We start from the raw sequence: 21,944 nt of genomic DNA, 5'->3' as shown, positions 1-21,944 counted from the left end.
TCTTATTTGGTCGTATATCTAAGTACTAAGTGATTCTGTTTTCTTTTTTTAAATCAGGAGGGAAGTTTATATAATTTATTTAAAGTTGGTAGTACAGTAACATGTATCATTATTCTGAAGGCACAAGAGGGTAATCCTTTCTCGTAGTTTACAACTGAAAGAGCATAAAATCAGAGACCGTGGAAAATCTTCCTCCCTCTCAACTTCTGGCCATCTATCTTTTTTCCCCGGGGGTCTCAGGATCATCAGTTTCTTAAGTATCCTTCCATAGATGCCTTATGTAACAGTATTTATTGATCTGAATTAAATTGAATTACAAAATGCTTACCACTGGCTACATAAATGCACCTGATTTGTTTTAGATCACCAGCATTCACCTAAGATTGGATCTCCTGGAAATCACAAATCTCCTTCAAGTACTTTGTCATCAGTTTTACACAGTATTCCATCAGGGAGGAAACAGAAAAAAATCCCAGCTGCTCTCAAAGAAGTAAGTGTTTCCATTAAACTTGCAACCTGATATAGGCTGAATTATTCATATGCATATAATATACTGTTTTTCTTCCATAAAGGAAGATGTCATTTCCCACTACTATTAAGACAAGCATTTTAATACTGGTGATGGATGTGGTTGATGCCTCACTCTCTTGCTTGGTCCACCATATGATCTGAGTCATTCAGAAAATTGCAGTTGAAAGGTTTGAGATTTTATAGCAATGATAACGAGTAAAGATAATTTAGACACATGTGAATTTTTAATATTACCTTGAGGAGACCTCATGCCAGAGAGAAGTCTACAGAATATTTTGGGCACTTTATTAGCATCTACTGATCTGCGCAGTTTGTTATTTGTAAGCATTGTAAGCATTGGCTATATACAGCTGCACTGATAATAAATTCTTTCAACTTAAAAGAAAAATTTTAAAGGTTAGGATAGGCTGCAGAGTTGGACCTGTCAGTGGTATAATCCACAGGCATCACCAGTATCCTATCCCATCTTCTCGAACTCAAGTGTTCAGTCAGCTAATGTCAGCACTGCTTGTCTAACCACCTCCATTTTTTATTAGTTTATTAATTGTTTCCTCCGTGACCAGTTTTCTGGCCAGCAGAGGAGAGTTTTAAATTTTTTTCTCTGGAGGTGTTCTACCATGGAAAATGGAAGCAAACAACTCTAAAAATTTGACCAAGATCGTGTTTTTTTTTTTTTTTTTTTAAGATTTTATTTATTCATGAGAGACAAAGAGAGGCAGAGACACAGGCAGAGGGAAAAGCAGGCTCCATGCAGGGAGCCCGATGTGGAACTTGATCCTGGGTTTCCAGGATCATGCCCTGGGCCGAAGGCGGCACTAAACTGCTGAGCCACTGGGGCTGCCCCAAGATTGTGTTCTTTATGTAAAATTCAGTGTATTCCATCATGGCAATTAAAACACTAGGAAATGATTCATAGCCAGTCTCATGAGATAGTGAGAAGAAGACTTAGAGTTCTAATTGCCAAGTTTCTTAAACTGGTTAAGCCAGTGTAATACTCTGAACTGTATCTTCCATCACTCAGTTCCTGACTCTAAATTGACTTTCAGAACTTAAGGTTCTTAACCAACTGAAATAGTTTTCAGTTTTCTATAATTTTTTGCCTCTCCATTCTAATATCACAGTTTATAAATATAATTCTTACATTTGCTCTTCTTGTTAGTCTAGACTCCACAGTGCCGGTTACAAAACTGTTTCTAATCTAGACTAGACTCAGCCTAACTCCAATCGCATTTTGTATCTTTCCACTCAGTCACATAAACAGGCCTTCCCTGTCAAAACTCTACTTCCTGACTGTAGCTATTTCTTTTCTCTACTGGTTCTCAGAATCCTCCAGAGCAGCACAACAGCAGCACCTGGGAACTTACTAGAAACGGAAATTCTTAGGCCCCACCCAAGGTCTGCAGAATCAGAAACTTTAACAGGCATTCTCTGTGATTCAGATCTGTATACTAAATTTTGAGAACCACCACTTTGCACCTTTGCAATCAGACAAGGAAAATTAATTTATCCAGTTAGGTGCTATGAAAGTTTCCTACATGGGAACCTATGTTTTTTATCTTTATTTGTAACTATGGTGAAATTCACATAACTTTAAATTAGCCATTTAAAGTATACAATTCAGGGTTGCCTGGCCAGCTCAGTGAGTGGAGCATACGACTCATGATCTCAGGGTCCTAAGTTCAAGCCCTGCATTGGGTGTAGAGTTTTCTTTAAAAAAATATATACAATTCATTGATATTTAGTGTAATCACCACACTCTGCAAATGCCACATTGCTCTAGTTTTAAAACTTTTTTATTACCCCATAAAAACACCCTGTACCCATTAAATAATCAGTCCCCCCTTGTCCTTGCCCTCCATCCTCTCTGGTAACCCCTAATCTGCTTTCTACCTTGATGTATATAACTATTCTGGATATCTTGTATAAAGGGAATAATATACTACATGACCTATTGTGTCTGGCTGTTTTCACTTAGCATAATATATTAGAGGTTTACCTAAGTTATAGCATATATCAGTACTTTGTTTCTTTTTATATCTGAATAATACTCCATCATATGTATATACCACAGTTTATCCATTCATCTGTTGATGGACATCTGAGTTGTTTCTACCTTTGAGTTATTATGAATAATGGTGCTATAAACATTGTGTGGACATATTGCCATGTGGATATATGTTATCATTTGTCTTAATAATATGGCAGTTTATGTTGAACTTTTTGAGGAATTGGGAATTTTTATTTTTATTCCAGTAATGTTCAATACATTTTTAGAAACTCCTTATTTGTAGAATGACATTCAGAGCCACAGTATCCTCAGTAATGGCAGGCTATGTCACTTGAGTTAGATTTGATTTGTATTTTAAATAACCAAATCATTCAGAGGAAAGTTTTGTGATTCATGTGATTAAGCTGGTTAAGAACAATTTTATTTGTAAAAAAGAATATAGAGGATAAGGGGCACCAGGGTGGTTCAATTGGTTAAACATCCAACTCTTGATTTCAGCCCAGGTCATGATCTCAGGGTGGTGGGATCAAGCCCCACGTTGGGCTCCACGCTAAGATTCTCTTTCCCTCTCTCTGTGGTCCTCCCCCTGCTCACACTCTCTATAAATAAGTGAGCAAAATCTTTAAAAAAAAAAAAAAAAAAGATAATAGAGGACTATGCATGACTATTCAGTATTGTGACTGATATTCTTTTATAGTTAATAAACTAATTTAAGAATATTCCAAAAGAGGGGCATACAAAATGTTTTGATCAATTATAGTAACACCTAACATAAGTACATAGTAGTATCCCAATGTAACTACATTTTAAGCATAATCTCATTTGAATATCAACACTAATTTAAAAAAGACTATTTGGAAAAAAAAAAGACTATTCGGTTGTATTCTACAAGGGTATTACTTCTTTGTACAAATTTATTTGCACTCAACAGATATTTCTAACTTAACATTAGATTTAAATTTTCCACTAGACAATATCCTCCTTCTCATAAAATTTATAAGAAATTAATACAATACATAATTAAATGTAGACCTTTAAAATTCATGGAATCCACCTGTATGTTTTCTGTTGCTGCATAACAAATTACCACAAAAGTAGTAGCTTAAAATAACATACATTTATTATCTCAGGAGTCTAGGCATACCTTAGCTGGGATCTCTGCAGGGCCAGAATCAAGGTGTTGGCCAATGCTGAGTTCTCATTGCAAGGCTAGGAAAGGTCTACTTCCAAGCTCACTCAGGTTGTTGGCAGAATTAATTTCCATGCCACATAAGCTTCCCAAGACAACTACTTACTTCTTCAAAGCCAGCATGGGAGAGTCTCTAGAGCCCATCTACTAGCAATATGGAGTTTTATAGAATATAACATAATCATGGGAGTGACATGCCATCATCTTCCCGATATTCTGTTGGTTAGGAGCAAGTCACAGGTCCTCCTCACACTCAAGGGGGAGGAGACTGTACTGTAGTGTGATTATCAGAGGCAAGGATCATGTGGAACCATCCTAAAAGTCTGTTCACGATTCTAGGGGAGCCTGGTTGGCTCATTTCGTTGAGTGGCTGACTCTGGTTTTGGCTCAGGTCATGATCTCAGGGTCCTGGGATCAAGCCCTGCATGGGCCTTCCTGCTCAGCTGAGAGTCTGCTTGAGGATTCTCTCTCTCCCTCTGCCTCTCCCCTCATACCCCCACCAAGTGTATTCAATCACTTGCACACTCTATCTCTAAAATAAATCTTTCTAAAAAGTCTGTTCACCATTCTACTAATAACACAATTCCTAAACTTGGCTTTTTATTTCTGTTATTCTGAAAAAAAGAGAAAAGTTTCAACTACCAGATTATAATTATTGAGAGCTTACTGTCTTTTGGCCTAGAGAATAAAACATTTTCATCCTTTTTTATGAAGCAAAAATAAGCTTCTCTCAGACCAAAATTTGGGGATCAGAAACTAATCCTTTAAATCACCATGAATAATATAATTTTCCATTTACCTCTCTGTTAATAGTTTTTATAAGTCTAAAAAATTATTGAACAGAGTTAAAGGTTTGACTAATTTTCCCTAACATTGCAAAATACAAAGAACAATAAACAGCATATATGGTCCCAAAAATGCAACTTTCAAAAAACATTTCTGATCTTTAGAATTATTTTTCTTCTGGCAACCCAGAAAACACAGGTGATGCCACAAAGAAATACATGCAAGCACAATGAAACCAGGCAGAATGCTGGAATTGCTTTTTTTTTTTTTTTTTAAGCGAAGCGGTGGGGAAGGAAGAGAATCTTAAGCAGGCTCCATGCCCAGTGCAGAGCCCAACATGCGGCTTGATCTCACAACCCTGAGGTCATGAGCTGAGCCAAAATCAAGAGTTGGATGCTTAAGGGACTGAGCCACCCAGGTGTCCCAGTGCTGGAATTGCATTTAAACAGAAGGGTGTTTCATGCCTCTAGTAATGGTGGTATATTTGTATCGTAGCCGACTTTGAAAATAATAAACAGCTTCTTTCTGACACATTATATTATTATGGTAATTGCTTTCAGTACCAATGATCAAAAGCAATTTTGTTTAACTTTTTGTTTGTCTAAAAACCATTAAACTATATATGGGGTTTGCTTATGTAGGTATCAGCAAACACAGAAGATTCTTCCATGAGTGGCTACTTGTACAGATCAAAAGGCAATAAAAAACCTTGGAAACACTTGTGGTTTGTCATAAAAAATAAAGTGCTATATACATATGCTGCAAGTGAGGTAAGATCTGAAATCTAAAGATGAATAATTGTGGGGTCTGGTTTTATAATGCCAATTGGAAATTATTACAGAATCTGTTTAATCTATTTGTTTTGTGCATATTTTTTGTTTTGCTTTGCTTTTGGAGGGGGAGATGTTGCTGTGATTTTTTTTTTACCGTCAACAATGTCCTCATGCTCTTATTCAAAAATGTTAGGAATTTTCCATAGTATTAAAATGTAACTTTTTTTGCTGTCTTGTGACTACTGACACCCTCACTAAAGGCAAAGGTTCTAATCCCTTCTGCCAAGCTCTCTTGGTTGACACTCCCTTGACTATCCCGGGATTGTACTGATCAGGCTTCAGCTTAGATAAGATAGACTTTGGTTTATAAACAATTCCTGGCTATTTGCTCTAATATTGCCCTTTTCTACTATCTGATCATCCTGTGTTCCAACAACATCCTATAAAAACCAATGCCCTAGCATCCAAGCTTTTCCTTAGTGGGATAGGGTAAATCACCTACCTTTCTTTTTCTTTTTCTTTTTTTTAATATTTTATTTATTCATGAGAGACACAGAGAAAGAGAGAGGCAGAGACACAGGCAGAGGGAGAAGCAGGCTCCATGCAGGGAGCCCGACGTGGGACTCGATCCCGGGACTCGATCACGCCCTGGGCCAAAGGCGGCGCTAAACCACTGAGCCACCTGGGCTGCCCAATCACCTACCTTCCTGAGCTTGTTTTCTGCATCCATAAAATGAAAGTAATAGAATTACCTACCTCACATAGTTGTAGGGAAATATGTGAAATTCATTGCATATGAACACATTGAAAACTAGCACCATGTTTGGCTCATGAGGTAGGTGGGGAGGGGACAGCTTAATATTGTTGAATAAATGAAAAGTAAGTAAGTTGCTAGAATTATCATTGTTTTATATATGTGTGTGTATATGAAATTCAATTATAGCTATATAGTTCAAGAGTTTGCAAATCAGAATTTTGTATCAATTTAAAGTCTCATCTTCCTTTTGTGTCTTTAAATTAGGACGTGGCAGCTTTGGAGAGTCAGCCTTTACTAGGATTCACTGTCACTCAAGTCAAAGACGAGAATTCAGAGTCTAGAGTGTTTCAGTTACTACACAAAAACATGTTATTTTATGTGTTCAAAGCAGATGATGCTCACTCAGCTCAGAAGTAAGTAATATAGACATTTTTCTTTTATACATGAGTTTCAAGTTGTTACATGATTGATTTTAAAATAACCTACTTTCATGCATGGGGACAACGAAGAATTTAAATCAGAGATCCAAATTAGTTAGATTTAACATATTTTTCAAAGTCTTTAGAATTGTTTTAAGGGCAGGCAAGAGATCTGGAATATTTTCAGGAGGTAGAGGGGAAAAGAAAATAGGTAGTTCTGTCCAAAATATTTTGTCTATACATGACCTCTGAGGAAGCAGCATGAAGCTGCTCTGCTGAAAGGAAAGGAAGCTGAGGCATTTGACCTCTCCTTCAGTAAGGGTAAGGATCATCTCTTAAAACATTCCAGGACTTTGGCAATCCAGTGATTCAATTGTGCCATGGAACAGCGGGAGTTTAAACAGCTGCTTGCTAACTTACTTCTTTGGGAAAAGGGTCAAACACATTAAGAGGCTCCCATGCTGTTCCCAATAACTGAGTAGAAGGAAATGGGTATCATTTTAGATGGTAAAGACTTCTAAACAGTCTCTTCAGAATTCCAACAAGAATATTTATTTTGATGTCATGAGGTTGTTTAACATAGAGAAGCATATCTCTGTGAAATCCAGGTTCTTTGTAAACAACACAGTGTAGTTACCTTTCACCAGATCTTTCATTTGATTTTTTTTTTTTTTTTTTGGCCTCACAAGTTATACGGTTTTGTTTCCGCTAAGAGCTTAGTGCTCATGTTTTCTCAATAGGCTTAAAACATGCATGCAGAACGCCTTAAGTAAACAAGGCTTGTCTTTTCTTAAGGCAATTAGAACTAATGTTCGAGAATTATATATGTATTGAATATTAATCAGGTACAATGTGACAGACACTCTGTAAGACTTTTTTTTTTTTTCAGTCTATGTTAGGACATCTAGGGTATATCTGTTACTCCAAATAATTCTTTTTCAACTGAACTGAAGAATATTTAAAATTATGTTACTTAACTATTCTTTCTGCAAAAAACTACTTGGATAAAAGACTAATCGTTCTAATATTCTGTTAGGAACTACATTTCTTGTGATTTTTATCCAATATTCATCATCAAACTGATAAAATTTCTTTTGAATATACATCTTTTGTTTATATCATTAAGTTGACAAGGTAGAAAAACCTTCAAGACAATTGAATGTAGTTGAGTGAAGGGAATCTGCTTACCTACAATTTAAAATTAATACAGGCTAAATTCTAAGTTTCTCTTTGGAGTCACTAATATCATGGAAGTATTTTTGCACATTATAGAATATTAAGATGTCTTAATTTTAATGGAAAATTTTTAGCTTTTTAAAAGATTTTATTATACCTTGTGCCATTTGCATTTAAATTTTTGAAAATTCTGTCTTTGAAACTTGAGCTAAACCTGTTACAGGCTACTTTTACTAACTGAGTGATTTCAAATATTCATAATAAGTTCAGAAGCCATTACAGTACTAGGTAGGTACAAAAAGACTACCTCCAAGTGTCTTCTGAATAATTGCAGCTGTGGGTATTGTCAGATAAAACTTTGAGACTAATGAATTTTGGAAAGACTTCTACGAAACTCTGAAACACTTTTTTTTTTTTTTTTAGATACTTTATATTGTATGCAAAATTTTGATCAACTGAGGTAGATCAGATGTAGATTCTCTTTCATTGAGAATGTTAGAACAGTTCTGGACTATGGATGCCCAGGGAGTTAAGAGAGGAGGAAACAGACAAAAGGTGGTGTTCCTAAAAGCAGAAAGGAGGTGGAAATAAAAGTCTTTGCAAATGTATTCATCTCCCAAACCAATTTTATGGGATCATCAGGATTTCATAGAGCTTTTACATGAAATGGCCCCTTCTTCACGCCTCATGGACATACAAGATGTACTTTTGGGGCCAAATTTTGCACCATATTACCAAATAAAGGACAATTCCATATATGCAGAATTCTAATTTGGTGTAGGAAACATCTTAAATATACTGCTAGGATGATTGAATCCACAGGCATAACTATGATTTGTATTGTTTTAACATCTATTGGATGATTGCATTTTACAAATCTAACAAATTTCTCTTACTAATAGGTGGATAGAAGCATTTCAGGAAGGCACAATATTGTAGTGATGTTGGTTTTATCCCTTCTGTGATTCCAAATGGGTGGAATTTCATCAGGATGGAGTAAATGCAGGACAGAAATTTTATATAAATAAACACTGCCAAGATAAATCCAGCCAAAATCTTCATCAAATATTAGTAATTATTTTGTTAGGTATAAGATAATTTTTTAATGTTTGTTTTTTCATGTATGTTATTTATTAAAATTTTGATGTTTACTTAATGGTCAGAATTATTTCTGAGACTCACACTGAACTCTAATGTACCTTTTCTTTAGAAACCAGAAAACTTAATATTGGATACTGTATTAACTTTGTGACACAGATTTCTCAATGTGTTTTCTCAATGTGCTTTATCATGTTACATTGTAACATTCCTAGTTGAGGTAAGTCTTTGTAAATAAAAAACACATCAAGGAGCAACTTTCCATGCAGTATTTGGTTTAGAAATTACTATAAAACTGCTGATGCGAAAAATATATGTTTTTGAATCAATAAACTTAGATGAATTTTTTTTATCTTTTAATGGAAAAACACACGGCCAACTCCTACCTCAGTAACTGTGAAATGAAATTCCAGTAAATTGTCTAGAGTATTTCTGTTGTACCTCTTTTGGCATGAGATAATGTTACATCATCAAGGCATCACAGCAAAGGGATAGAATGTGAAAATTTTCATTGAGCTATGAGTAGAAAAGAGAATGTTTTCATTTGCAGAGGAACACAACTGTATGGTCTTTATATTAAAGTCTAATCCTTTTTTTAAAGCTGCCAGTTCAACACAAACATAAATGTATTTTTAAAACAAAATATAACAAGCATTATATTACACAATACCCTTTGCTATTCTAAGTTCTCTGAGCCCAACTCAGTGTGGTGTTTGTATCTAGAAAGAATGTTCCTTTCCTATAATACTGTGCTTTAAAAAATGAACTGGAATTACCATACCAAAAAAGCACAGATTCTAAGCCAGTGTTCACTGAAACTGTATCCATTTTTTAAAGGTTATTTAATACTACTTTGTGTTATGTCCTCCCTGATAAATAAAACAAATCCTTTATTTCCTTAACCAGTTGCCAAATGCACCTCATTAGGAAAAATTTATATTCATAATTCTGGTGCACTTACTATGTGAACTGCTTTGTACACAAAATTATTGATGAGTAGAAGAAAAATGAAATTCACAGTATGATTAAAGTCATTCTTGATGCTCATAATATACATATATTGACTGAGCTTAAACTAAATATAAATTATATTAAAAGGCAAGGTCATCCATAGAATATTTCACAAAAGGGCACAAGGATTTTCCTTTCTGCTTTTATATAAAGTATTTCCTAATTCACTGTGATACTTACCATTGCCAAAAGAATTACTGAGTGCCTTTCTGAAGCCTTTTGAATGTTGTCTGTTGCAGCACCAGAGCCTCTACTAAATTGAGAGTTGTCTGCTATAGTTTTTTTCTGGCTCTTTCTTGCTGTGGGATCATTTTAAACTCTGTTGCACCCTCACATGCAATCCTCACATGCTCTCTCCCCATTCTTTCTGTCCATAATAGGCAAACTAATACGTCTTTGCAGCTCACTAATTTTAATCAAGAGAAGCATAAATAAGGCTTCCATGTTAAAAATCCTTGTAGTTTTTAGTGTATCCTTTCTGGAGACCAAGATTGTACCTTATAAAGTGTTTCCTTCTGTTTCTTTGGATCTAGCATTTTGCCAATGACAAGTTATTTGGAGTTTTGCCCCCTTCCTCTTGAGCTCTCAGTCTTCTGAATGTAAGGTTTGGCTTAAACCTCAGAATCTAAAAAAATATCAGCTAGGCTATTTTGTCTTCCAACAGCTGGCTAAATCAAGAGCCATTTATAAATCTAAATAGAAACAGCATTGCACAAACTTCTATTAATATAGTTATATGTGAAACACCTGTATGACTGTACTGGCTACTGGCTTCACTCCATGAGGGGGTTTTGAAAATACACATACAGTTGTTTGAGGAAACTATCAGATTACCATCCACCCCCCCCCAAAAAAAAAATGTTTTAAATGTGGAATAGTGTTATATTCCCTTTTCCCCCTTACCAATCCTTCATAACTTACTAAAGCTGATCAACTATTTATTTAACCTCTCAGTTAATGTCAACTGAGAACCTAATAATATACTTTTATTGTAAAGTTACTTTAAAAAGTAAATCTCTTGAGAGGTAACATTTTAGAGGGGGGAAATGGTATTATTGGGTACATTGGGAGAGGAAGGGGGATGAGCAGAGGGAGAGGAAGAATCTTAAGCAGATTCCCTACTGAGTGCAGAGCCCAACACGGGGCTCAATCTCATGATCCTGAGATCATGACCTGAGCCAAAATCAAGAGTCAGACACTTAACATAGTACCCGAATGCCAAGAATATTGTATTTATTGTATTATTATGCTGATGCATGTGTTTCCATCACACTTCAGGTTTCTCCTTGTATTCATAAGGAGGAGAAAGAGCAGTTGTAAAGCTAAGCAAAAGGCACTAAAAATAACCTTGATAAGAGATGCCAAGTTAAACTAGGGGATGCCTGGCATTCTTTGTGCCCCCCTGCCCCCCCATCTAGGGTCCTCATAGTAAATGTAGAGGATCAAGCAGAGTCCTAGAAAAATGAGAAAGGTTATCTTAGGCATCATCCCACATATCCAAACCTCTCTCCAACCTCTTCCCCTGTTCTCTAATGTACCCAGTATGATCTTATTATCGTTTGCCCAAGATCCTTAATTCTCTTCAACCAAAAGCTTGATGCTTTTGAGTATGTAGTAACATTCCTTAAAATGAGATCAGAGCAACTTTAATATAAAGCAGTAATGAAACAAGTAAGTGAAGAAGATAACTTTAAAGTGTAGTTTTGTTAGCCAGATGCTGGCTGTTTCTCCAGAAATAGAGAAAGCCTGTATTTAGTAATTTAGTTAAAATGTAAATGTTATCACAGCATATGTTTATCGGTCTTGGAGTATGCATCCATTTGTACTCTCATTTTTGAAGTTTGAGATCCACTGTAGTCAAATGTAGTCACTAGGATTTCCAGAGAGGTAAATCCTTTTTCCTTTGTTATACAGTACATGCCTTAAAGGCAAATACTTGTATCTGTGTCTCACAAAATACCTAGCCTGTGTCTTTTAAGAGAAAATCATTGTTGAAATGCATAGAAGGTGTCGACAGGATTCATGTCATCTACAACTCAAACACAGCCCCCCACATGCCCTCATTGTAACTCCGATCTTAGACCTACTCTTTTCCTGCAAGGCCATATTTGCAACTACCTGTTGGACATCTACGTGAGTCCTCCTTAAGCATTTTAAACTTTACATGACCACTTTCTGTTCATTCAGATCTGTTTATTTTCTTCTGTGTTGGAAAAACAGCAGTCTAGGCTCCAGAATCTGCCTCCAAGTCTGCCTCCAAGTCTCAACAAGACCCTCTGCTATTGCTCTTGTATGTGTTCCATCTTCATTCCTGTTACTGCACAGCCCCTGGCTCAAGTCCTTGTTACCTCTTCCCAATAATTAGAATAACTTTTCTTCCAATTTCAATGCCTTCTTTGCAGTCTTTTTATTTTTTTTTTCACAGTCTTATTTTAAACACTGCCAGAGCTATCTTATACATTCTAACCTAGTTTCATCCCTGCTCTTTGCAGCCTCCGCTGCCTTCCCAGTGGCTTGGTATGGAATACTTTTCCTCAGGTATCACACACTCCAACTAAGCCCACCCCAACTTTTCTCTCTTCACATGGTTTTCTTCTTTGTTCTCACCTTCTTTCCAACTCATTTCTGCCTGTGTATCCAAGACTTCTGTGACAGTTGGTCCTAGTCTTTCTCTCCCCTATTCCTCCTCTCTTATTCCTGTAGACCAAATCTAGTCCCTCCTTTCTCTGTGTCTCCATCATCGTTAGCTAGAAAACACACTTTCTTCTGGTGCCTATCACATTCTGTCCTTGAGAATCTGAGCCTCCTCCTCAGCATCTGGCAGAGTACCTTGCATGCTATGGACACTCACTATTTGGCAAATTAAATTACTCCAAATGGATTCCTTCTGATTTTTATTTTTTTAAGTGCCTTCCATGTACAAATATTCTGGAGCCTATGCCACATTTACTATTCTCTAAAGGAAAATCTTACCTATGACTTTCCTTTTTAAGCAAAGATAATTTCCAGTAGGATTTAATTTTAAGAAAAAATGAGTAGGAAATTTCCAAAAAGCCTCAATAGCAAGTCCCTTAGTTGTGGGGAGAGATGAAAAAGGGCAACTCTCTTTTATATGAGTTGGTCATAGCATGTTAAGAACCAGTCTTGAAATACTATATATATATATTTTAATGACATGAATTTCTAGAAACACTTTTGACCTAAAATGATAATACTTTGTATCTTATTGTCCATATATAGATCCTTTATAAATAAACCAAGTATTGTAAATAATGTCAATATGTATTATATTTATAAAAAATAAATTTACTGTATCTACTTTCGGTGTGATGATGTCTTTTAAGCCATATATTTTTCTAGAGTCACATATTTAAAGATGAACCACACAGCCCTGTTTTCAGAGAATGAGGCATAAAGCATATTCCCCTTCTTAGAGATCGTTGCATGCCCTTTTACCGTGTCTTCCTGCCTAGTTCCAGAGGGAAATGATAGAGATATTCTCCTTCCCAGTGCACCTATGTTTTTTTCTGACTTGGGCTTCTGGCCTGAATCCATGACTGCTTTTCTAGTGCTGGATCAATACTAAAGAAATGTCAAGGACCCCTTCTCTTAAAGTCCACATCACACAGTACTTTGCACAGAGGACAGCTCTTCCTGCCTCACCTCTATGCCACAGGTGGTTGCTGTCCGTGCTCTTGTTCTGTCATACGCCTCTTTTTTTTTTTTTTTTTTTTTAAGATTTTATTTATTCGTCAGAGATACAGGCAGAGGGAGAAGCGGGCTCCCTGCAGGGAGCCCCATGAGGGACTCGATCCTGGGACCCCAGGATCAGGCCCTGAGCTGAAGGCAGAGGCTCAACCGCTGAGCCTCCCAGGCGCCCCTGTCATGGACCACCAGGCATTGATTGTCCTGTATGCTTGGGAATACACCAACTGACAAAAAAGCCAGCCTTCAAGAAGTTTACATTCTAGGTGGTAATTCTTGCGCCATCTAGCCATTATACCTATTTACCCACAAGAGCGAATAAGTGAATCTTTGCCTTCCTGCGCAGGATTCTGCCTTCGCTTATTTTAGGAAATCTTAAATATTTTATTGGCATCTATCCAGACTGATAAACTCCTCTAATAAACTTGTAAGAGGTAACCTAAAACAAAGCCCAATTTTCCACAAGTTAGAAACCAAACTGCCTAAAACTGCTGAGGTTCTCTAGTGCTACCCAAACCTGAAGGTTCCTTTAACGCCCGAGACCACCTTGGGCAAATGGGATGCTAAGCGCCCCGCGGCTTCCCCAAGTCCTGGATAGGGCCGCGCCGGCGGTGCGGTTCCCCTCCCAGCCGACAGGGGGCGGCGGACTCTGGCTCGGGTTTCCTCGTTCCTCCACCCGGGGAACGTCACGACCTCCTCACCGCCGGTCCACCAGTAATGCGCAGGCGCGGAGGGGAGCACGTACCGCAGAGCCGAGGGAGGGGTCACGAACTCTGACCCCCCCAAATACACAAACCCAGAAAGCTCCCTGCCCCCACTTTTCCTCACCCCCAACCCCTTGAGCTTTCTCCGACCTGTCTCTTCCCGGAACCCCAAGCAGCCACCACAGCGGACCGTCCGGCCTACGCCCGGCGCGGGACGTAGCTCGTCGGGGAAGCGCCGGTAAGAAGTGCCGAGGAGGGAGCAGAGCCGCCGTGGCCGCGCCCGGGGCGGGGGGCGGGGGGCGGGGGCGGGGTGTCCCTTCCTCCCACCTGCCGACGGCCGCACCCCCGGGTCCCCCGACAGCCTGCGGGCTGCGGCCGGCGGGGCCGGCCCGTGTGGCGGCGCGGCGGCAGGCTGCTCGGCTTGGGCTGGGAGCGCGCAGTGGCCGAGGTGGCGGCGCCGAACGTGCGGGGCTCCGAGGGAGGCTGAGGCGGCGGCGGCGGCGGCGCCGGCGGCGGCGGCGGCGCCGGGCGCGGAGCGGGGCCGGGGCCGGGGCGCGGGAGGCGAGTCCGCGAGCTGCACGGCGCGCTCCGCAGCCTCTCCCCCGGCGCCTCCTGCGGCGCCTCTGACCTTTCACCTACAGGAAAAGCTTCCGTCTCGGCGCCGCCGCCGCTTCCCCCGCCGAGGAGAGCCGCGCGCCGCGGCCGGGCCCCGGGGGCGCGCCGTGGGCTCGAGCGTCGGCGACCCGGGGCCTCCGTGCCCTCCGACGCCGCTTCCTAATTCTCGTGGCTGCTCGGGACGGACGGAGCGACGCCCTTGACTGGCCTGCGCAAACAGGGCGACGGCAGCCCTTGTCTTTGGACCCGTCTTTTTTGAGAAAAGCGGCGCGGCCCGGGGTGCTCCCGGCCCGGGGCATGTCCTGGCGTCCAGTAGTCCTTTTGTTTGAGAAACTCTGCCTGCAGCCCCTGCACTTCACCATTTTAGGAGTTACAAATGGTGCCAAGTTGTCTCGGAACCTTCACTAAGTAGTAGGGTCGGCCTGTTGATTAAACCAATAAATACTTGGAAAGGAAAAGCCAAAAGGACTGGAAATTACGGCCTTTCGGGGTTTTGTTCCTCTGGATGTTGTAACATGAGCCTTGGATGTGGACGTTCTTGAGCAGCGTCGTCTGGATGGTTGACTGGTACACGGTGACTGTTGTAAAATTTTGCTTCCGTGTCCAGTTCGTAGATCTAGAAGAGGGATGCTTCTGTTCTTGTTCTTGTTTTTTTTTTAAAACGCATGGCATCTACGTGTAATTAATTTCATGATTCATTTCAGGAGCATTTCAGTCTTTTAGGAAGAGTTTTGAGGGAGATACAGATGAAAGGCATTAAACATTTCCAAGTTATGTCCGCTTTGTGTTTCTGTCACACAAAGTGTATAATTGCTGCCCTTCGGGAATAGAAAAGACAAAAGAAACAACATACATAATTAATGGTATAAATATAGTTACCTTTTTTCGATTTTTTAGAACCCTCTTGCAGCCTCTTAAAATCTTAGTGAAAGGGCTGTGGGAAATGTATCTCTACGTAAGTTTTGCCTTTAGAAGTTAACAAAAGAAAAAAAAAAAGAAGTTAACAAAAGTCTCTGAATTCACGTCAACAGCTTTAGGGTACACAGTAAATGCTAGACCCACCTCAGTGGACTGGATTTTTAAAAATTTGAACTGAGTCTTGAACGTCTCGTGGGATTTAAGAGAGGGGAGAGGAGCCTGAAAACGGTATATTGAGGCCTAAAGAATATCCCAGTTTGACCTGAAAAGGGGCCCCTCTTGGGAGCAATAGGAGATAAAATGGGAAGATGAGGAAGTCAGACTAGAAAGAAACTCTGTGTCCACAGTGGCAGGAAATATTGAAAAAATAAAAAGAGGAAACTTTATCCTTTGGCCATTAAAGAGACATTGGTGGTTCTGAAGCAGGAGAATATGGATGGTTCAGTTCTGTAAGCGCCCTGAGATACTGTTGCTTGTCAAAGGAGCTGACCCCAGAATGGTTTTTGTCTTCTTGGCACTTTAAATATGCACAAATATGGTTTTTGCCTAATAGGGGCTTTTCATGTATATATTAAATGCGTGTTCGGGAAACTGCAGTAGCTCAGATTTTACCTGAAGGGTTAACTTGAAGGCCTTCAAGGCTAGTGGAGGTTTTATGAACTCCTTGAAATGCAGCATACTGTCATTTGCAGTGTGAGTGAATGAATTTGTATTTTCTGGTGAGAGAAACCTTACTTCCGTCAGTTTTCTTTTTTCTTTTCTTTTCTTCTTTTTTTTTTTTTTTTTTAAAGATTTTACTTATTTATTCATGAGAGACACACACACAGAGAGAGGCAGAGACACAGGCAGAGGGAGAAGCAGGCTCCATGCAGGGAGCCAGACATGGGACTCGATCCCCGGTCTCCAGGATCACACCCCGGGCTGAAGGTGGCACTAAGCCGCTGAGCCACCCGGGCTGCCCAGCCTTGAATATTTTTTAAAAAATATTTAATTTAAAAGATATCTTTTTTCTTTTTTATTTATTTTTTTTTAAGATTTTATTTATTTATTCATGAGAGACAGAGAGAGAGAGGCAGGCAGAGACATAGGCAGAGGGAGAAGCAGGCTCCATGCAGGGAGCCCGACGTGGGACTCAATCCGGGGACCGTGGGATCACGTCCTGAGCTGAAGGCAGATGCTCAACCGCTGAGCCACCCAGGCGTCCCAGGAATCATTGTTCTTAATGAAGACAGTACAATATTTTAAAATACGCCAATGAGACTGAAACTATTTTGTATTCATACATATACACACACACACACACACACATATATATACAACTCAAGGACAGTGCTAACGTGGTAGGCCTCTGAACGAGGCTACTTTTCTCCCACACCACCAAAAATGTTTCCTCCGAGATTCATTTAAATCCATTATACCATAGTTTCTAATGACTGTTATTCTCATTCATTAGCTTCTGCTCTAATACCATTATTCATTGAAAATTGACGCTGTTAATCCCTTTCCTGCCATCAACATGGATGACTTAAGTCACCGTGAGGACAACCCAAACTACAACCAATCTAGTTCCAAATCTCTTGACTTAAAAGTCCAATAATACTCATTTAATTGAAACTTTAATATTTTTATGCCTGATTGCTCTAACGTGTATTTAATATTATTTCACCTTTTAATATTCTTCAGAGTCTTCCCTTTATATGATTTAAGGTGTCATTTTTTAAACCTTATATTCTAGCCATACACACTAGTAATTAATTCCTTGAATTTACCATGTTGCTCATGGTTCCGTGTCTCTGGCTAATGGCTTCTTTTTCTACCATGACCGTGGAATCACTAGATCAACATAAGTTTTCTAAGACAAAATTTAACTCCAACAATTGAGGCAAAACAAGCAGTCTTCACATATTGTTGGAAGTCTAAATTGCTATCACCTTCTTAGAAACGTAACTTGCCATTGTCTATCGAGAGTCTTAAAAATGCTCATGTTCGTTGACCCAATACTTCATTCACTATTCTTCTGCTCAACAAATACTTATTGAGTGCTTACTATGGGTGAAGTATTTTTCTAAGTGTTAGAGAGAGAGCAGGTAGTGTTAAAACAAATTCCCCCTTATGAAGGTTCTATTTTGGTAAAATGAAACAGGCAACAAACAAATAAATATACAATACCAATAAATGGCAAAAAGCGGAGTGGAAAAAAAATAGAGCAGGGCTAGTGACAAAATGCTGGAGGGAAGGAATTGCAATTTTTAATAAGAGGTGAGATGACTCTTCTGAGAAGGTGACATCTTAGCAAAAACAAAGAACAAAGATTTCTACAAAAAATTCTTTCATTAAAATAGCATATGAGGAAAATGCTTAATGACAGAAATGCTAATGACAAACTAAATACAAAGATCAAGAAACAAAATTTTATTTACAACTGATTCTAACTATGCAAAACACACAAGGGCTAAAAATAAACATTCTCAAATGTTAAGTGACTTCTGGGTGAGATTTATAGGCTACTTATTTTCTTCTTTCTCTTTTTTTGAACGGGTATCTACAGTTATGATCAGAAAATAAGCATTTCCTCATTTTTAGCCCAGTGTGGGCCTGGTGTGGGCCCAGTGTGGACATAAGATTATGTCCATTTGTCTCCTACATTTGTCCCCGTCCTATGCATAGATGACCCATCTCTAATAGACTTCTAAGGAAAAGATCTGTAGTTTTCACTGAACCTCTAATATTTAACAGTACCTAGTAGTCATTTAACTTTAGTACGAATTTACTGAAACATATTTACCAGGCATTGTGAGACTTTAGGACTTGACAGTGAACAAAGTGGAAAAGCTCTGCCCCACAGGGCTTGTGTTTTAGAGAAAACATTTTTTAAAATCACCATGTGCTAATTGTTATGAAGCAAATTAGGTAGGAGTGATGAAGAGAAAAACAGAGAAATCGAATAAGTTTATATAGGAAGTAGTGTCCTAGACCTCAAGTCAGTAAATCAGAGTTCCAATCCCGTTTTTATTACTTAGTAAATGTATGAGCACATGTCACTCAGTGAGGCTCAGTTTCCTCACAAAAGAAGTGGATTCAACATAATCTACTTCAAAAAGGTGTAAAAATTCAGTGTCAGTGAGAATATCTACACCAATGGTTAACAGTTTCTTTTTTGTTTTTTTAATTTAAAGATTTTATGTATTCATGAAAGAGAGAGAGGCAGAGACACAAGCAGAGGGAGAAGTAGGCCCCATGCAGGAAGCCCAATGTGGGATTTGATCCCAGGACTCTGGGATCACACCCTGGAGCCAAAGACAAATGTTCAACCACTAAGCCGCCCAGGTGTCCCGGTTGACAGTTTCTTTATAAATTAGAAATATTTCCAGAAAGCTGAATGAACACAGCGCTCAATACATGAACAAGAGGAGCTCAGAACCACCACACTAGAGGGTGGCTCTGGAGAAACCTCATGGAGACATCTGAGTTAGGCGTTGAGGGTTAAGTATTTTCACCAGCCTGAGGGAAAAAGTAAAAAGCAGGAAGATGCTGTCTTTACTATTCCAGACCTGATTAAGATACAAAAAACAAACAGTCCCACATTTTTGGCCCTGATTTTTTTTTCAATTTACAATGATCTCATTTCTATTTACCTTCCCAAAGAAAAAAAGCATAGTATGAGTGGTGCCATCCTTCTTCCATTCAGATTCAAAATTTTAAGTCTGTGTTCTTTTTTTTTTTTTTTAAGAATATATTTTTTTAAATTTTTATTTTTATTTATGATAGTCACACAGAGAGAGAGAGGCAGAGACATAGGCAGAGGGAGAAGCAGGCTCCATGCACCAGGACCCCGATGTGGGATTCGATCCCGGGTCTCCAGGATCACGCCCTGGGCCAAAGGCAGGCGCCAAACCGCTGCGCCACCCAGGGATCCCGAAGTCTGTGTTCTTTGACTACATCAGAAACCGTTCATTTTTCCCCCACCAGCCCCAATACCATTAACTAAATGTAGGCTGCTGGCATCCAAAGCAGTATTTTGCAAACTGTGTTGTGAGCCACTTATGGATGGAGAAATTAATTTAGTAGGTCATATTTCTTTTTTTAAAGGAAATGGAAAAGAGTACATCAGATATACTGAGGGTAAGAATAGTCTCATTAAGCCTTTATTTCAGTTTAATCTGTGTAAGTGTGCTGAGTCATGATGCAAAATGTATTTTCTTGTGTGGGATGCACACTCTTTTTTCCTTTCCTGGTGCTTTACTACAAAGTAGAAAATAAGAAGCCATATAGGGAGAATAAGAGTAGAGACAAACAAAACAAAACAAAACAAAAAACAACATAGAGATAAGGAGATCCCTGACAGCACCAAAAACCCTAGCTCCATTTTTTCCCAAAGTCAGCTCTACTTGAGTCATATCAGTGTAAATCCGCTTTCCTCCACCTCCTGCCTTTTGCTTAAACTAGCCATAGTTAGGCCTTTATCACAACCAAAGTGACTAATACATTATCATAAATACCTGCTTTTATGCCAAATACCTATTTCTTTTGTACCAGTTTTTATCATTTCTTCCTTGCTAATACTTTCGTTTATCAGAATAAATAATACTATCCTCTGGGAATTCCTGAATTTTAGTAAAACTTAAAACATCTGGATATAATTTGTAACTTATTTATTTATTATTAGGGAGAGAGAAAGAGCGTGCACAGGAGGGGTGGGGAACAGGCAGAGGGAGAGAGAGACTCTTAAGCAGGCTCCGTGCCCAGTGTGGAGCTGATACAGTATCTCGCAATCCTGAGAATCTGAGCCAAAATCAAGAGTCAGGCACTTGACCAACTGTGCCACCCAGGCACCCCACAATTTGTTATTAATTTAGATAGTATACCTCCTTTTTGCAAGTGGTGGGAAAAATTTTTAATGAACAAGATTATATAATGTATTTGAATTATTTCATGGATTTATTTACATATAAATGTTATATTCCTTGACAGTTTAATGAGAAAAATAAGTAATAATGAAAATAGGATCATACATTTGACTTTATATCATTGTGTCTGTGCCTTTCTAGACTTGAATTTTAATAAGCTGGCTTGATAGACACATAACAGGCTTTATAAGTAGGATAAGGTAAGTAGTTTGATATTGCAATGCATGTACCATACATACCTATGTTTGGTTGGAGAGGGGTCCAAAGGGGAAGAGTTCTTAGTCTGCCTTTCAGGTCAAATCTGTTCCCTAAATTCCTCTCATTTCTGTCTCATTCAGTACAAATTGAGGTATATGATCACTGAGGTATTTCAAAAACTTTGCCTAAGCATTCTTTTGCTAACCAGTGGATTATTTGGATCTGTAAAACAATATGAACAAAGGCTCTAGACTACTGCAGTAATGCAGAAAGTTTATAAGGAAAGAAGTCGAAGGGGGTGCCTGGGTCGCTCAGGTGGTTAAGTGTCAGACTCTTGATTCAAATCCTTTAGCATTTTTATTACCATTAGCATTGCTAATGAAAAAGTATACAGTTAAACATGAACCTGTACATGTTTATATACCATGCACATAAGTACATTACACATTATACCCTAATATTCTTTGGTGTCTTTGCTAGAAGTTGATTTAGTGTAATTTTTTGCTCATATAATAGTACTGAGATTTGACTTCAGTTCTTTCTATTCATACACTTAAAAGTAATCAAACAATAATATATACAAATAGTTTACCTAAGTTTTCATTATGAAGTAGCTTCTTTGAGGCTAATGTGCTAATAACATTGGTGTAGATTTTGGGATTTCTGGAAAAGATTCCTTTAAACTGGCTTTTTGTTTTCTACTACTTTTTGTTTGTGGTAATACTTGTAGGTAAAATTTAAAAGAGACAGACACTTATTCAGCAGAAAGTCAGTCTGCATTCTACCCCTGTTCCCAAACTTCCAGTTCTCCCTGGAGATAGTCACTGTAATCTTTTTTTTTTTTTTGGTGTTCTTTCAGTCTTTCTTCTCTCTAGGTAGCATTGTAAAGGTTTCCTTACATGTATTGTGCACATTTCTTACTAGATTTGTGCCTGTTATGAACTGAATTGTCATCCGCTCCCTGATCAAATTGAAGTCCTGGCCATCATTACCTCAGAATGTGACTATATTTTGCCATGAGGCCTTTAAAGAGGTAACTGAGTTAAAATGAGATCAGTAGGGTGGGCCCTAATCCAATATGACTGTTGTCCCTATTAAAAGAGATTACAACACAGGCACAACAGAGGGAAGACATGTAAAGAGACAAGA

General features: G+C 38.7%; 2 protein-coding genes across 4 annotated transcripts in view; both read left to right on the top strand.

Moving 5' to 3' along the window:
* Window positions 1–13,066, top strand: part of FGD6 (FYVE, RhoGEF and PH domain containing 6) — a 111,498-nt gene extending 98,432 nt beyond the window's left edge. For both annotated transcript variants that reach the window (XM_077845852.1, XM_077845853.1), the window contains exons 18-21: window positions 363–490; window positions 5,156–5,284; window positions 6,309–6,457; window positions 8,542–13,066. In XM_077845852.1, coding sequence (XP_077701978.1) covers window positions 363–490; window positions 5,156–5,284; window positions 6,309–6,457; window positions 8,542–8,578 — 443 coding nt within the window. In that variant the 3' untranslated portion in view covers window positions 8,579–13,066. The remainder of the gene's footprint in view (window positions 1–362; window positions 491–5,155; window positions 5,285–6,308; window positions 6,458–8,541) is intronic.
* Window positions 13,067–14,160: 1,094 nt separating this feature from the next.
* The window catches only part of NR2C1 (nuclear receptor subfamily 2 group C member 1), a 46,126-nt gene continuing 38,342 nt past the window's right edge, over window positions 14,161–21,944 (top strand). Inside the window, exon 1 of one of the 2 annotated variants that reach the window (XM_077845855.1) lies at window positions 14,161–14,395. The gene's annotated coding sequence lies outside the window, so the exon portion shown is untranslated. The remainder of the gene's footprint in view (window positions 14,396–21,944) is intronic. The other variant, XM_077845854.1, reaches the window with a different exon arrangement.

Source organism: Canis aureus, chromosome 13 (genome assembly GCF_053574225.1).
Source record: "Canis aureus isolate CA01 chromosome 13, VMU_Caureus_v.1.0, whole genome shotgun sequence".
Taxonomy (NCBI): domain Eukaryota; kingdom Metazoa; phylum Chordata; class Mammalia; order Carnivora; family Canidae; genus Canis; species Canis aureus.
Note: the sequence above shows the minus strand (reverse complement) of the source record. Positions and strands in the feature narration are given on the sequence as shown.